At 42.0% G+C, this 18,103-nt stretch overlaps 1 protein-coding gene across 3 annotated transcripts in view; it reads left to right on the forward strand.

The window, feature by feature from the left end:
* tead1a (TEA domain family member 1a) overlaps positions 1 to 18,103 on the forward strand; it is a 61,873-nt gene that overhangs the window by 16,443 nt on the left and 27,327 nt on the right. For all 3 annotated transcript variants that reach the window (XM_083561103.1, XM_083561102.1, XM_083561104.1), the window contains one exon: positions 9,406 to 9,659. In XM_083561103.1, coding sequence (XP_083417229.1) covers positions 9,458 to 9,659 — 202 coding nt within the window. In that variant the 5' untranslated portion in view covers positions 9,406 to 9,457. The remainder of the gene's footprint in view (positions 1 to 9,405; positions 9,660 to 18,103) is intronic.

Genomic DNA, 18,103 nt, shown 5'->3' on the forward strand with positions numbered 1-18,103 from the left:
TCTGTGCTTGTCCGGCGTACGGAGCGCAGCACGGTGCCGATCCGGCCGGCTCGGGATGTTCTCCTGCTAATGCGGCGCAGCACCGCGTAATCGAATATTCATGCTGAGGAGTGAAACGCTCCTGACGCTGTAGCGGGATTAACATGTTTATATCAGAGCGGGAGACAGGGAGAGACGTGCAGTGTAATTACACGTCCGTCTTTCTTTTCTTCCTCGCAGGTCTGAGCATGCAGCGTGTAACACAGGCTGCTAACTGCGTTCTCATTGACACGTTAGTTCTAGCATACGGACAAAAGTTTGACCAGAAGATTCCGATGTTCTTTTTAAACATCCCGTTCCACATTTGCTGTTATAATAACCGCCACTCTTCTGGGAAGATGTTCCACTAGATTAGTGTGTTTGCGGAGATTTGTTTTCATTCAACCACAAGGGTGTTAGTAAAGTCAGGTACTGATGTAGGTGAGGTGAAGAAGCCTGGGGTCTTTATTTTGTCATATATACATTACAGCACAGGGAAATTCTTTCTTCACATATCTGAGCTTGTTAGGAAGCTGGGGTAAGAGTGCAGGGGGAAGCCATGATGCAGCCCCCTGAAGCAGACAGGTTTAAGGGTCTTGCTTAAGGACCCAACAGTGGCAGCTTGAACCAGTGACCTTCTGATCGGGAACCCAGAGCCTTAAACTGTAAAATCTAATAGAGCAACCCAATTGGGTTACGCCTACATGCAACAGCCAATCAGCTTTCTGTTATTAGCATGAATCTCTCTCGAATTGTACCACAGACGTAAAATGGATTTTATTCCTCAGCTATGGTGAAGTGCAAGTTTACTAACACCCTTGTGACTGAATGAGCACCACAAAATCTAGTGGAAAATCTTACCAGTAGAGTGGAGGATCTTCTACCAGGGACTAAATTTGGAATGTGACTATCAAGAAGAAGCTCATAGGAATCTTATGCTCAGGTGTACACAAACTTTTGTCTATATAGTGGATGTATTTGGGGTTTTCATGTTGTGACGGTTGCACAATGTTAAAAGGCCCAAGTGAAAGCATATTGTAGAGGAGTGAACACGATAGAAATGCATCTCTCTCTCTCTCTCTCTCTCTCTCTCTCTCTCTCTCTCTCTCTCTCTCTCTCTCTCTCTCTCTCTCTCTCTCTCTCTCTCTCTCTCTCTCTCTCTCTCTCTCTCTCTCTCTCTCTTGGTTCCTTTCCTGTTCCTAAGTGGTTGAATGTAAACGCAGTGTGACACTCGGACAGGGAGAGATGGTGACAGCGTGACGCAGCCGAAAGCGCTGTCTCAACACACGCTGCATAAATGCATAACATTACATTTAATTACAACCACTTGGCACTAGCCTTAAGCTCCACACACACACACACACACACACACACACACACACACACACACACACACACCACACACACACACCACACACAGCCCAGCAGTGGCCGGAGGGAGTGGAGCAGCTGCCCGGGGTGTCCACACGTCTCCCCGTTTGGGCCGAATCGCCCTCACTCGGCCAAAAACCCGCGTCCTGGAAGCTGGAGTGAAAAGTGAGTGTGAGAACAGCTCGCTGCTGCATGACTAATCTCTGTCCTCCATCTGCTTCTCCGTCCACACACCGCTCTCCACCACACACACACACACACACACAAAACAGTCACCCGACTCCACGTCCTGGATTCATCCAGCAGCAGGAGAGCAGCCGAGTGTGTGTCGGACGCCTGAGCTGAGAATTATACACACTTACACGTTTGGACTCGTCACCAAAACGATTGGGATTTGCTGTCGGACACTTTTAGTGGCAATTGTTTGCAGGAAATTCCAAGTCACGTCAGTTTGTCCCATTGTGAAGGACATCTCGATGGGTTTCTTGGTTTCTGGAACAGTCTGATGAAGCATTATTTCATTAGAAGATAAAACTCGCTCACTCACTCTTACTTACTGTACCATTGATCAGCTTTTCCCCTATACTTCCTTTTTATTTCATCATTGTCCTGATTGTCCATCTTCTCGGCATCTTTTTCGCCGTTTGAAGTGCGAGCGGCGCTAAATTACAGAGCGTATTTACAGCTGTCTCATCTAGATTAAGCCGTCACCGTAGGCCTCTCTTTAATCATCTCCCATCCACAGCAGTTAAAATAACACACCTCTTCTAACAGCTTCTCGGTTACAGCTGTTTTTCTCGCAAAACATGTTTATTATATTAAGCCGGACAAGCACTCGTAGTCTCCGGTACTTTCCTCGGCGGCCGAAACAGATCCTCCTCAGCTGTTCTGCACACTTCTAGTGTGGATGGTTAGGTGTCTGGTGAACCTCAAGGCTTAAATCGAAGGGTGTTTAAAAACGTCTACGGTGCAGACGTAGATTTGGGGTCGACTTCCTCACACTTTCAAGCGAGAAACACTTTTTAACTTCCAATCAAACAATGGGAGAAAAGCAGCGGTGGCCTTCAATGGTGTTCGACTGGACACCGTAAAACACCAACAAAATCACGGTCAGTTATGTCACAGTGCAATTTTCGAACGTTCGAGTTTCCTGGAAATTTGTCAACCCTGTATATCATGATGTGTATCACATGGAAAAGAAATGCCTTCCAGTCTTTTGGTAGAACAGTTTTGTCGTATCATCTACTACCCAGATGTTCCACTAGATTATAAAGCGTGCAGCTCATCCAGCCACAGGGTTGTTAGTAAAGTCAGGTACTGATGTAGGTGAGGTGAGGAGGCCTGGGGTGCAGTCAGCGTTCACATTCATCCCAAAGGTGTCCAGTAGCGGTTGCAGAGCTCTAGAGCAGGTTTCTCAAGATCTTTCACTCCAACCATATCTTCATGGAGATGGCGGTGTCATGCTGAAAATGTAAATGCCTCCTATTTTGTGAGAAAGAACCACATATAGCTGGAAAAGTCTGGTGTGCCAACACTTTTGTCAGTCTACTTTCCTAATTCAGAACCTTATGCTTTCTTCTACACACCATTCTGTATAGTTCTCCAATTCTTTTAACATTGCACACTGTCCAAAAGCAGCTTCACAGAGATAGAGGTGATAAAATATGAATTCTGTATCACCCCCTTGGGATGGCATGAGGAAGAAACCTTGAGAGGAACCGCTTTAATGCTGAACTGTTTACGCAAATTGCAGTCGTGATCAACTGTTGCATTAGTTAATATTTATTACAGTCCAAATGCATCCTCATAGTTTTCAATTTGCTCAGAAACTTAATGGATTTTTAGGTTGTGTAATATGTTATACAAAGTCTTTATGCAATTTTTTCTTGTTTTTGGTGAAATATTGCTACATATTAGACCGTTTTTTTAAAGCTAGTTTTAAGCTTTACTGGTCCAGCAATAGCAGTAAGCTGATAATCAGGGTACGTTGTTCATGGTGTCGAAGGCATCACCGCTGTATAAAGCGTCAAGGGAGAGCCGTGGTGACGACGCAGCACCTCTTCGGTTTATAAACGCCCCGGAACGGCACGCTTCGCTCCACGCTGGAACGTTTTTTTGTTCAAAAAAGAAATTTTCTTTTGTTTCAAAGCATCTGGATCATTTCTTTCACATCTGCTGGAAAATCTCCATCACTTTAGGGGGTTCTGGCCAAAAGCCACTCGAACGACCCCACACACACACACACACACACTCATAGAATAAGACGGAGAGAAAAAAAATGCAGTAAGCTGGAAGTGATTATCTTCTGAGTTCATCTTCTCGTCAGGATGATGATGCGCACTTCAGCTCGGTGGTTTGGAGCATGCTCGTGTTTTCCTGCTTGCTCATGAGTGCGTTCTCTACAGTAAGCAATCAGCACACCAAAGACCAATCTGGCCCACACACACACACACACACACACACACACACACACACACACACACACCATGCCCAACAGGAAACACATGGAGATCTTTAAAAGGCTCTGCCGCTTCCCCTGGTCATTTCCCTGCACATATTTGTGTGTTCAGTCTAAACCTAAATGCCTTATTATTTTTAATTGATTGTGCTATCATTTTTCTCCTCTTTTTTCCTATCCATATTGAAGCATATTGAAGGTGTGTGTCGGCGCTTTTTGCCGCATCTGTTTACACTTTCACTCAATTTGATCTCCAGCTCGACGTTCTGAAGAGAAACATCTTTTCAAACAGGATGTGTGTAAATGTCAAGGTTTATTACCATGTGGAATTCGTGCAGAAATTTCCCCCGTCATCGTCATTAGTCTGTTTTGTTATATTTTGACCGAACAAACATTCTACACTATACATATGTACGACATAGAGGATTATATCTCCAGCATACGATTTGAAGAAAACTCCAATGGCCTCTGGTTCACTATATAGTATATGAGGTATATGAGCCAATGCCTCATCTGTTAGATTGCAATAAACAATAAATGTAATGAAATGTCATATTGTAATGTTTTTAAACACAGCTTTTTTTTTTTCTTTCTCATTTCATTATTGTCAAAATCACCAATTTGTAGAGTGCGGATTATAATCCCCGGCAAGGCACAATGAGGTGCAGAAGCCAAGAGTGTTGGGAATAAGGATGTACCCATTAGGGATGCGCATCTCCATAACCGAGGCCGTGTTTTTACCCCGCGCGTGTTCGTGGCTTCTTGGCTTTGTTCTAAAGATCAATTTATCACCACAGCACTAAAGACACCGACAAGAGCTCAGGAGATCACAACGCTTGGTTTATTAAACATCGGGAGGTGAAACTCATACATTAGGCACAGCGGATTACACAGTGCATCTCATCTCTCTCTCTCTCTCTTTCTCTCTCTCTCTCTCTCTCTCTCTCTCTCTCTCTCTCTCTCTCTCTCTCTCTCTCTCTCTCTTTCTCTCTTTCTATACACTCTCACAACTCCAGCACAGACTGGTCCTTCTTGCAAATCCAAATCGAGGGTCGCTGTTCTTGCGGTATTACTGTATCTCCAGATCTTATTCAAAGTTGTAGTACATCATTACCTTCAATTTTACTCCTTACATATAAATAAATCCAATTCAATCCATTTTGCAGATGCAAATTATATATATATATATAAAAAAAGCCAACTTGTATCCGATGCATCACATCGCCATCCCTAGTGCCCATGATTATTTGCGTGAATCTAATAAAACTGCAATCAATAAAGTGCCATAAGAGGCAGCTGTTTCCTTCTGCCCCAATGATGAGAGTGTGCATGAGTACTGATTGTATAACACCACAATAACACTGCCTAATCAAACCAAGCTATTGAGTATTTAATCTCTACTGGGTTTATATGCACTATATTCCCAAAAGTATTGGGTCACCTGACCTTTCCTGCTATATGTGGATCTTTTCCAAACTGTTACCACAAAACTGGATTCACTCAATTGTACAGGACGTCTTTAGATGCGCTGTAATAAACATTTGCATTCACTTGAACTTGGAAATCCAAAACCTGTTCCAGCATGGCGATGCCCCTGTGCACAAAGTGAGCTCCTTGAAGATCTGGTTTACATGCTTTGTAGAGGAAGATCTTAAGTGGTCTGCTATAGAGCTCTGATCTCATCCCTACTGAACACCTTTGGGATGAATTTGAACGATGACTGCACACCAGGTCTCCTCACCTACATCAGTACCTGACTTTCGTAACACCCTTAAGGCTGATGAACACAAATATCTATAAAAAACTCTCCAAAATCTAGTGGAACATCTTCCCAGTGAAGGGAATTCTAGAAGCAAATTAGGAATGTGGAATGCAATGCTCAAAATCACATACCATAATTATGTGTAGGTGATCCAATACTTTTGACAATATAGTGTAAGTGTAAATCTGGCCCTGTCTGTCTGGCATCTTACCCTCCCTTGACCTCGTCGGTGCAGTGCACTATATTTTAAATTCAATAATTGTTTTCATCAAGCTTTCACAAGCTGCATAACACACTGACAAAAGCACTCTGCCCTATTCTGCATACATGGACATACAGAGGCCTGTGATTGGCTGGTGTCACTGTTGCATTCACACAGTGGCCCCGGCCCTGGGGACTGCAGGAACAATAACCGTTTCAATATTGGATACTAAATAATGGTACTCTAAATAAGACAAGAATTTGTGGTGTAATCGTATTGCTTCTAGTGCTCAGAGGTAGGGTTACAATAGGGAGGAACCTTTCTGGTAGATTTACGGAACCTTCATTTAGGAATTCATCTGGGGAATTTTGGAAATATTCCAAGTTGGAAAACTTATATAAACTGTATCATATACAAAAATAAATAGAAACATTTTGTTTGGTCATAAGCTGATTTTTGTCTTTGATTTAATTGTCAGTGTAATTTTGTCGCACAACCGCTTACACACAGCACAAGGAAGTTTTAAACATAAATGTATGTAATATTTATGTCATTTACATGAATGCTCCAAAAAAAATTTTTGGACGTTCGAGAAATTATGTGTTTTGAAGGAATGCACGATGCATGTCGTGGTGTGTGGCTTCAGTGGCCCTGTTGTGAGAGTGCTGTGTGCATATGATTGATAAATGTGCAGGGTAGAAATTCAACAAAATCTGGTTATTTTAACCAAGATTTTTTTTTTCAACTACATTTACGTTCCCTGTTATAGGCAAGTCTGCCCATTAATTACTGTTTATTCCCATGGAAAGTTTCCAGTCTTGAAAATTCCCATAATTTTGCAACCCTACTCAGAAGTACAAACAGAATGACTACACACTACACACTAGACACAACACTTAAAGCATGACCTGGAAATTAGGCTCAAAGAATCCAGAGAAATTGGGCAGTGCCAATAAAATGAACGTCAAAAAGCATTTGCATTTTAAAGTAGCTAATTTGAGCTAACAGGGGTGACACCTGCTCTTTAACCCAAGGTGCCAATCAGAACGCCTAAGTGGTGGAATGCAGATACACACACACACACACACACACACACACACACACACACACACACACACACACACACACACACTCTTACCTGTTCGCAAACCAAGTTATCTAATATAAGACAGAAGGGAACAAAGGGCTAATCAGACTAATGAGGAAGCGACTGATACAAGAACTTCAGGGTGCTGCTTATAAACCATAGGCCCTGTTTCTTCAGGTCTGGTTCTTGTTTGTGATTGGTCCATTCCCAGCCATCATTTAATTATGATTAAATGGGAAGTGTTTGTGCCCTCTAATGATTTACTAAGAAATGTTGAGAATCTGCAGCGCCACCAATCAACTTATGATTTGTAGTCAAGGAGTCTAATTGACTCCACCACGAATATCCGACATGACCAGTTTGTTTTTGTTTTTGAGAAATTGCAGAACGTTTTCCAGTTTAGGCAGCAGCACAAATGTGGAGCAACATGTAGTTGGATTGTCCCCTGGATCAACTCCGCATTTATGTCAGGATTTATTATAAACCATTTCGATTCATCACTCCCTCACCGGGGGAACAAACTGTGGAATTGATCTCCAGTGTGATCGCAGCTGTTCTGGATTAACTGCAACTCCTCATTTAGCTTTTAGATTGTCTTCTCATTCCCTTTTCATGGCCTATCAAAGGTGTCCGAGTCTCTCCATCTCTCAGTGTGATTCCATTTAGAGCAACGCTTACATTAAAATGAGTGTATCGATGAACGAGGGAGCACGAAGGACATCGTTTCAAATGAAAGTTGAAAGTGTGTAAGAAACTCATGCACGTAATAGACAAGGGTTACAGTGATAATCCATAATGTGAAATGAGCGACAGGAACCAGACAATTGTAGAACTGAGAAACACTTTGATACTGCAAAAAATAATGCACCATAAAACTTTAGCAACAAACAAGAGCACATAAGGGTGTGTTAATCAAGGATGAACAAGGAACAGGTGACCACATTCAGGTAGCAAGTTCAGGTAACTCAGTTAGAAATCACTGACACAGTAAAACCCCGTTGGACGAGCATCATTCGTTCTTGAAAATTGCTCGTAGGTCCATTTGCTCGTGCGTTCGAATAAGTTTTTTTCCCATATGAATGAATGTAAAAGCGTTTTAATCCGTTCTGAGACCTCATTCGATCGCTTATTTCTGCACTTAAAAAATTTGTAGCCTATTTTAACAAACAAATACACCGCAAATTACCATACGGTAAACATAATTTAACACTTACCCATGAGGTAGTGGTTGATAGCGAGTGTGAGACGCACAACACGCTCGTAACCTTCTTGGTTTCCATGGTAATTCTATTTACTTTCGTTTTCACAGCACCATCACTGATTTTCTTGGGAGACATTTTTCAAGATTTCTAGTGAAATAAAAACACAACATTAAAAAAGTTACGTTTTTGCTGCACTGAACAACGAGAGCGACACGAGGTCAACTAAGCGACTGATGCTTCCCTCGGCCAAAAACGGGGAACTAAAATAGGGTAAATTTTGCGAGCAGGGTCGCTCGTATCTCCATTTGCTCGTACTATCAGTTGCTCGTACAATAGGGTTTTACTCTACACCGAAAAAAGTGCATGATGTGACTTTTCAACAAGCAAAAACAAAAGGTTTGTGGTGATCATGGACTAACATGAAACTGGTGAACACAGTCAGGTAAAAAAAACAGACAGAAAACTATAGCCATGTCCACATTAATAGGTTTTCTTTTAAAAAACATATTTTTCCCTTGGTTTTGGCCTTCTGTCCACACTGTGACGGCGTTTTCAGTCAACAAAAGCGTTGCTTTTTTTAAAAACGCGTATGAAAAAATAAAATAAAAAAGTGGGTACATTTGAAAACATCATTTTCGCGTCGCAGTGTGGACTTTGAAAACGGAGGCTTTCGAAACAACATCGTTGCCTTGACATTTCAAAGAGCCAGAAAGTAAATAAATGACAGGCAGAAATGATGCAGGTAGAAGCGTCTTACATTTCGCTCATGCACAGTACAGGGACATAAACGTTTTTCAGACGTTTCAAATTGAAAACAGAAACAGAACCCAGAAGAACGCACAATAGACATGTATTTGGACTTAGAACTTAGAACTTTGGACTTTGTGTTTCTAATTTTATGGTCATTTCATTTCCTAGACATTTGACCACTCAACTAGTCCCTCGTCCACGTAAAAGGCTTACTTGCTAATCACATCAGAGTTTTTACAGGTCACTACTTCAGAGACAAAAGTAGCTTTTACGCTGATGAATCCAGACTCCGCATCCCGCTGTGTTCTCTTGTTCCTTCTTTCCATCTGTCTCACCCCTTAGTCAGGGCTCTTTCCTGTTTTTCATTGTTACTCTGCTTGAGATAGGACTTCTGTGTGCTGCTGCTCCTGATAGTTTCCCCAACCCAAACCCTTTTGTTTTTACCTCATGTCACTTTCATTGAATGTTCAGGCCTTGTTTGAGTTTTTTTGTGTGTGTTTTTATTTTTTAGATTAATTGGTGTTACAGTGTTTTGTCCTTTGTGTCTCCTCCCAGGTTCGAGTGTCAGTCGTTGTCCAGACTTGAGCTGCAGGTTCCGGGCGTCTCGATGGACACGAGCAGCTGGAGTGGCAGTGAGAGCGGAGGAGAAGAAATGGAGAGGATGAGTGATTCGAACGAAAAGCTCACAGACCATGAAGCAGAGGGCGTGTGGAGCCCCGACATCGAACAGAGCTTTCAGGAGGCACTGGCCATTTACCCACCATGCGGCCGCCGCAAGATCATCCTCTCCGATGAAGGGAAGATGTACGGTGAGTCGAATAATAACCTCCTTCTTGGTGTGTTTTGTGGCTTTCTGTTTGAGATCTACAGAAAGGGAATCATCTGATGGTCTTTTCACAGAGATGAAAAACTGTGTTAAAGAAAGGGTTAAAAAAACCTCTGAGCGGCCACACCCTTTGCTTAGGGGCTGACTATATAAGAATTGACTAGTACAGAGGCCATGCCTCCTACATAAGGATTGACTGGTACAGAGGCCACGCCTCCTACATAAGGATTGACTGGTACAAAGGCCATGCCTCCTACATAAGGATTGACTGGTACAGAGGCCCCGCCTCCTACATAAGGATTGACTGGTACAAAGGCCATGCCTCCTACATAAGGATTGACTGGTACAGAGGCCACTCCCCCTGCATAAGTATTGCTATATTCAGAGGCCATGCCTCCTACATAAGGACTGACAGGTACAAAGGCCATGCCTCCTACATAAGAACTGACAGGTACAGAGGCCACTCCCCCTGCATAAGTATTTCTATATACAGAGGCCACACCTCCTACATAAGGACTGACAGATATAAAGGCCACTCCCCCCGCATAAGACCTGAGAGGTACATAGGCCACACCTCCTGCTCTTACAGGCTTAAGAAAGAGTATGAGAGAGAAAAGCACGAGGGAACCAGATAATCGAGGTAACGAGAGAATCGTAGATGGATAGAGATAAAGAGAAAGGTGAAGAAAGGGAGATAAATGTAGAGGGAAAGACAGTGAAGTAGAGAATGAGGGAAATTGTGTAAGAATTAAAGATCAAGAAAAGAAAGAACGATGGAATGGTGGATAAAAGGAATGTTAAAGAAGCATAGTTAAAGTTAAAGGAAGTAGAGAGAGAAAGTGAATGATTAAAAAAGAGAGAGAGAGAGAGAGAGAGAGAGAGAGAGAAAGAGAGAGAGAGACGGGGGAGACATTGAGTGAGAGATCAGGATCAGAATGACTGTGACGGATAGAGATAGAAAGTGTCTATTAAACCAGAACAAGTCCAAGCCCCACATGTTGCCTCTCTCTCCCCCGCTCTTGTTCCCTCTCTCTCTCTATTCCCCCCCCCTCTCTCTCTCTCCTGAGGGACTCCTGATGAAGATTAGATCCCATCTTTTTTCCACACAACTGCATTCTTTAGCATATGAAAGGAAAACTGATGCCAGATCAGCACGGAGCCTGGGCATGCGTCTGCTCTCGAGTGGCCGTGACTCTGTCAGGGTGCTGTGTGTAGAGCGTGTGCTAGGATGGTGCGTGTGTGTGCGTGTGCATGTGTGTGTGTGTGTGTGTGTGTGTGTGTGTTGTGTATTGTGTGTGCTGTGTAAAGTGAGCGTGAACCATTAGTTAGGAGGAGCAGATGGTCGTACGACTCTCAGCAGCTGCGCTTCCTTCTCTCCTGCTCAGTTCCCACCCGTATGATGTCATGGAAAGAGGGAATACTACTATTCCCCTCGATCTCTCTCTCTCTCTCTCTCTCTCTCTCTCTCTCTCTCTCTCTCTCCCTCTCTCTCACACACACACACACACACACACACACACACACACACACACACATATTTTTAGCAATTACAGTAAAGCCAATTTTATTGCCTCCCGGGTGAAGGACTGGTGTCCCAGTGTTTCCAGATGTCTCATGAAGTGAACTCTAGCATTATTAAGAAACCTGAATTATCCCAAGTGAAAGAAATGTGTATTTTATTTTTCATGGAACTTTATTTTTTCTTTGTTTTCTTCCCTTTTTATTTATTTTTTGTTCTTGCACGAGTTTAAAATATTCCACCGGAGCGCCGAAAACAGCAGTGGTGTAAGACAGCAGTTCACAGTTTATATCCCGAGGACTCACAGCTCCGAAAAAGTTGCATTTTTCATCTTCCGACACTTCCGTTTCCAGCCGTTTGCTAATTATCAAGGCGTCGCTTGGTTGAGACATGTGTTTTAGAACGGAGAAACAAATCCGATTGCTTTAAGCCTTGAAGAAGTAGAAGAAGAAGAAGAAGAAGAAGAACGCATTTTGATCCGCTGATGAATTGAGCTCGAGGAACAAAGTGTGAGCGAAAACGTCCAGCTCGGTTTTTTCCCCACTTATCTTAATCTGGAGGATATCAAAGTTCCCTTTAGTGCTGCGTCTTGGGCGAAGGCCCGGGTTTGTGTTTGTACTCCTCCACAGTGCTGCTCTCGCTCCTGAGTGCCCTTCCTGCTCAATTCGCATAATTAGCAACCATTGCTATAGCAACTGGCTCCTACTTCAAAACAATGCAAATGTTTATTTATTTTTTTGTCCGGCCCCTGCTGTAGCGAGGCTTATCGCAGTGTTACCTGAGGGGCCGAGTTTATCGCTCCCTGTACCTGCCACAGGCCTCGACTCACGCCAGCTCCCACAGCTCCCACAGCTTCCACAGCTCCCACAGCTCCCACAGCTTCCACAGCTCCCACAGCTCCCACAGCTCCCACAGCTTCCACTGCTCCCACAGCTCCCACAGCTTCCACAGCTTCCACAGCTTCCACAGCTCCCACAGCTCCCACAGCTTTCACTGCTCCCACAGATTTCACAGCTCCCACTGCTCCCACAGATTCCACAGCTCCCACTGCTCCCACTGCTCCCACAGCTTCCACAGCTTCCACTGCTCCCACTGCTCACTGCCTGAAACCGACCACACGCTTCACTCACAAGTGCCACGAAATCTTTCTTTCTTTCTTTCTTTCTTTCTTTCTTTCTTTCTTTCTTTCTTTCTTTCTTTCTTTCTTTCTTTCTTTCTTTCCATTGATTTTCTTTCTTTCTTTCTTTCTTTCTTTCTTTCTTTCTTTCTTTCTTTCTTTCTTTCTTTCTTTCTTTCCATTGATTTTCTTTCTTTCTTTCTTTCTTTCTTTCTTTCTTTCTTTCTTTCTTTCTTTCTTTCTTTCTTTCCATTGATTTTCTTTCTTTCTTTCTTTCTTTCTTTCTTTCTTTCTTTCTTTCTTTCTTTCTTTCTTTCTTTCTTTCTTTCTTTCTTTTCTTCCTTCCTTCCTTCTAGTCTTCCTTCTTTCCTTCCCCACATAGTACCCATACTGCTGCTCCCCTCTACTCCTGTAACCTGCACGCAGCCTTTTGTTTTTCAGTCTGCTGCATATGTCAAGAGGATTTTTCCGCCCACGTCGGGGGACGAGTGCGTTCCTTTTTGTACAGTTCTCGATCGGAAACTAGCGCGGCCTTGTTTTCCTGAGCGATTACCCTGGGCAGATCGAGCGCATGCTTTAATTCGATTTGACAGTCTCCTACCGAGGCTGATAAAGAACTGATTTAATCTTCCACTCGAGAACTGAACCGCCCTCAGCGGAGCCTCGACCGGGCTGCAGCCGAGTCTCTCTGGTTGCTGGTCGGAGATCAGATGCTCCCTCTGTTCACTTGTATTGCGGCTGTGGTTGAAACTTGGGCATGATGCAGACCACAGCCATGAGGTCTATTCAGCCACCAGGATGCAGTCGGAAATGTTATAGATGAAACCCGGATTCCGGAGAAATCTTAACTGATTCTAAATCAGCAGTTCGGAAATACACTTTACCGAACTGTAGCTGAAGAGTTTCCACTATAACAGCAATTTACAGAAATTACATCTGATACCAGAGCAATTTCCCAGAAATGTACTGTGATTTGTATTTCATATCCATTTATAGTTTTGGAGTTTCTGAAATTGTTCAGAATAGAACACACACACACACACACACACACACACACACACACACACACACACACACACACACACACACACACAGTTCCCTCATCATACCCATTATTTCTCTCTCAAACTACACAAACAAAACAGCACAGCTGTAAACCTCTTTGTCCTGAAGATGCTTTAAAGCACTGATACTGAAGACTCCTTCCATAAATGTCAATAATTTGAAAATTATTAATTTGACGTTTTCTCTCGAGATGTTTATTTTCAAATTATAACTGAATATATAATTATTAAATTATTGATTTAGTTATAATTAATTATAATTAGAAATTATATAAAAAGAGTGTGTATGTGTATGTGTGTGTGTGTGTGTGTGTGTGTGTGTGTGTATGTATGTATATATATAAATATATATATATATATATATATATATATATATATATATATATATATATATATATATATATATATATATATATATATATTTATTTTTTTTACGTTACGTTACGTTTTGCTTTCCGTTGGACTTTAACTTCCGTTGTGGATTACTCGTCTCGAGCGGATATCTTTGTTTGCTTCTCTCCTCGGCATATGCGAGTGTTTTTTGGTTGAACTGTTTTCAATAAACTATGATTGACTTACTTCCGCTTCCGCGTCATGGTCGTCAGCCTGACACATATATACACTTTTGTCTGTCACATAATTAAAGAACTGAACCGTTGAAACTGTTGTCTGAGTTGCTGCTCAAGAAATTTTATCAACATCATCTGACCAATCAGATTGGAGAATTCCAGTCTAATTTAAATAGCTTTTTTCTTTGAATGTATATAGTTTTATTGTCCCGTTAAATGTGCGGTTTCATCAGGATAACAACAATATAGTGCCAAATTGTGAGTCAGGTGAAGTCTTCCAGTCGCCGTGTTATTTGTTGAGATTCGTGGAATAAAACAGAGGACGGAAATGAGCCCTGAGTAAAAAAAAAAAAAAAAGACCTGTCACTTTTGGAGTCTATTTTCTAACAACCTCAAGCAAATGAGCTCCAAGCCAATGAAAACTCTGCAGTTTAGCAGCAAGATGGATGTGTAAGGCTTAATCACGGTCTAGATGATCAATTCTGAACGTAGTTATAAGAGTCTCGGAGGTCAGAGGTGAGCGATGTTTCACTTCAGACGGCGAGCAGCAGGTCGTATCAGAGAGGCGGAGAGAGTTCCATCAATATCTATCGTAAAAATCCCACCGAGCGGAGCATCTTTGGAATCGATAAGCAAGAAAGATTTACAGCTCATATGTCATTTGATGTCGTGAGTACAGGTTGAAAGTGGGACAGCACGGCCGTGTAGGAACCAGCACGTGTGCGTGTGTTTTGGCATATCGTTAGTGCTGCTGTAGACTCAAAGAATCTTGAGGAACACTAAAGCAAGCAAAGGTTACATTTGGAGGATGCGTGGTAAGGAATGGCAGCTAGAAAGCCGTGTCAGGAGAAGATGAGAGATGATTACATTTACGACAGACGCCCTTATCTAGAGCAAATATCCAGAGCAGTAGTTGAGGTTCGGAGGAATCAGTGGTGCAAAAGCGACAGATTGGGTGTTATATATAATTTTATATACAGTGAGGAAAATAAGTATTTGAACACGCTGCTATTTTGCAGGTTCTCCCACTTAGAAATCATGGAGGGGTCTGAAATTGTCATCGTAGGTGCATGTCCACTGTGAGAGACATAATCTAAAAAGAAAAATCCAGAAATCACAATATATGATTTTTAAACTATTTATTTGTATGATTCAGCTGCAAATAAGTATTTGAACACCTGTCTATCAGCTAGAATTCTGACCCTCAAAGACCTGTTAGTCTGCCTTTAAAATGTCCACCTCCACTACATTTATTATCCTAAATTAGATGCACCTGTTTGAGGTCGTTAGCTGCATAAAGACACCTGTCCACCCCATACAATCAGTAAGAATCCAACTACTAACATGGCCAAGACCAAAGAGCTGTCCAAAGACACTAGAGACAAAATTGTACACCTCCACAAGGCTGGAAAGGGCTACGGGGAAATTGCCAAGCAGCTTGGTGAAAAAAGGTCCACTGTTGGAGCAATCATTAGAAAATGGAAGAAGCTAAACATGACAGTTAATCTCCCTCGGACTGGGGCTCCATGCAAGATCTCACCTCGTGGGGTCTCAATGATCCTAAGGAAGGTGAGAAATCAGCCCAGAACTACATGGGAGGAGCTGGTCAATGACCTGAAAAGAGCTGGGACCACCGTTTCCAAGGTTACTGTTGGTAATACACTAAGACGTCATGGTTTGAAATCATGCATGGCACAGAAGGTTCCCCTGCTTAAACCAGCACATGTCCAGGCACGTCTTAAGTTTGCCAATGAACATTTGGATGATCCAGAGGAGTCATGGGAGAAAGTCATGTGGTCAGATGAGACCAAAATAGAACTTTTGGGTCATAATTCCACTAAACGTGTTTGGAGGAAGAAGAATGATGAGTACCATCCCAAGAACACCATCCCTACTGTGAAGCATGGGGGTGGTAGCATCATGCTTTGGGGGTGTTTTTCTGCACATGGGACAGGGCGACTGCACTGTATTAAGGAGAGGATGACCGGGGCCATGTATTGCGAGATTTTGGGGAACAACCTCCTTCCCTCAGTTTAGAGCATTGAAGATGGGTCGAGGCTGGTTTTCCAACATGACAATGACCCGAAGCACACAGCCAGGATAACCAAGGAGTGGCTCTGTAAGAAGCATATCAAGGTTCTGTCGTGGCCTAGCCAGTCTCCAGACCCAAACCCAATAGAGAATCTTTGGAGGGAGATCAAACTCCGTGTTTCTCAGGGACAGGCCAGAAACCTGACTGATCTAGAGAAGATCTGTGTGGAGGAGTGGGCCAAAATCCCTCCTGCAGTGTAGGTGGTGTAGTGTACGCACTGCAGGAGGAAAAAATAATTTCAATGTGCTGTAATGTACTGTATATGTGAGAAATAAACGCTATTCTTCTTAAAACAGAAGCGTGTACAGATCGAGTAGCCACAGTGACACTGCGCTCAAAGTGCGAGACGGAGACTAAACAAACTCACACTTAATATGTGAATAGGGGAACTTGGATTTAAACTATATTCCGCACGTAAAAAGGATTGCATTCAGTACACGTGCACCGTACAAAAACGTGTACCGTTATGTCCACTAATAATAAAGCTTTTGGATCAGAAGACAGACCATGGTGTGATCGGTATTGTTCTTTGGGTAGTATAATCCACATGACACCTTGTCATCAAGGACAGGCAAAATCATGAGTTTCTTTAGTTCTCTTGGAAAACTAAAAGCCTGACATGACTCAAGTTTACTCTATGTCCAAAAATATGTGCACCCCTGACCATCAAAACCACATTCTTCTACAGAGTGCGTATTATTCCTGGACATTCCTGTTTTTTTATTGTATTTATTAAATACAAAATTTACATTTTAAATCCGAAATAACCAACTTTGATTCCCGTTTGCTCCCTGCAGACACAAATAGGGCATTTTAAGATTTAAAAAGATATTTTCCTCTGCCAGGAAAATGCAATAGATGTTTTTTTTCTTTCGTTCTTTGAAACACTGAATTAAAGCAGGAGTCTCACTGGGCAGGACAGAATGGGAGTAAGCGCTCTACAGAACGCCTGTTGAATTGCTTTTTGATGAGAGCCGCATTGTGCCCCAGAGACCACTGTTTCTCTAAAGTTGAAGAAGTCTTCACTTTTCAAAGAAGGCTTTCGAAGCCATAACTACAACAAAAAAAAACCCTATGTATATTCAGTATATTTTGTGTTCTTATGGATGCCTGGCTTTTGCTTTCTTTTGTGTTGCATGAAATGGGGTCATGTGGGAGGTGACAGGATTTTTGTGTGGGAAAAAAAATAATAAAAAGTAATAAAAAAAAGAAGAAAAAAAAAGAAAAAAAAAATATATACATATAGGAAAAGAAAAATAATTCAAAGGAAAAATCATTCAAAAATATTTTTTCTTTATTTCTGCAAAATTCACGAATATAGCGATATAATTTATTTTTGCGATCAATTCTAATATATCATGGATTCCTAATTAAATGTATTTTATACATAAAAAAATTTGACATTCAATCTTGAAAATTGTAAAATTTTTAATTTTTCTTTTGCCTGCTTTCATGTAAATCTATTTTTATATATATATTTATTTGTATGTGGGATGTCAAAATTTACACGTTAATAATGCGTTAACACAAATTCCTTTTAACGCCATAAATGTAATTAATGCACAATTAATGCAGCTCGAATTTCTGTTTGTCCATTTCGCTACAAAAATATTAATAAATATGAAAAAGGCGAAATAAAAACTTTCAACACAACACACCTTTATTTATGACGTCCTTTCTTTACTCAGATATAAAAACGGTCTTTTCGGCTTCTCCCGTTAGGGGTCGCCACAGCGGATCCTCCGCACGTTTGAATTGGCACATGTTTTACGCTGGATGCCCTTCCTAACGCAACCCTCCCCAATTTATCCGGGCTTGGGACCGGCACTAAGAGTGGCTGGGGATGGTTCCCTGACCGGGAATCGAACCCGGGTCGCAGCGGTGGGAGCGCTGCATCTTAACCACTAGACCACCAGGGGACCCTTTCTTTACTCAGATATAAAAAATATAAATCCTTTTTAATCACTAAACATTTGTTTTATTGATGAGTCTCAAATCAAGCACCTAAATCCGCCATGATGCGCACATCCGGCAAATAAAACCATCCGTGTGGAAACATAATTTAG

This window comes from Silurus aristotelis (genome assembly GCF_946808225.1).
Source record: "Silurus aristotelis genome assembly, chromosome: 14".
Classification (NCBI taxonomy): domain Eukaryota; kingdom Metazoa; phylum Chordata; class Actinopteri; order Siluriformes; family Siluridae; genus Silurus; species Silurus aristotelis.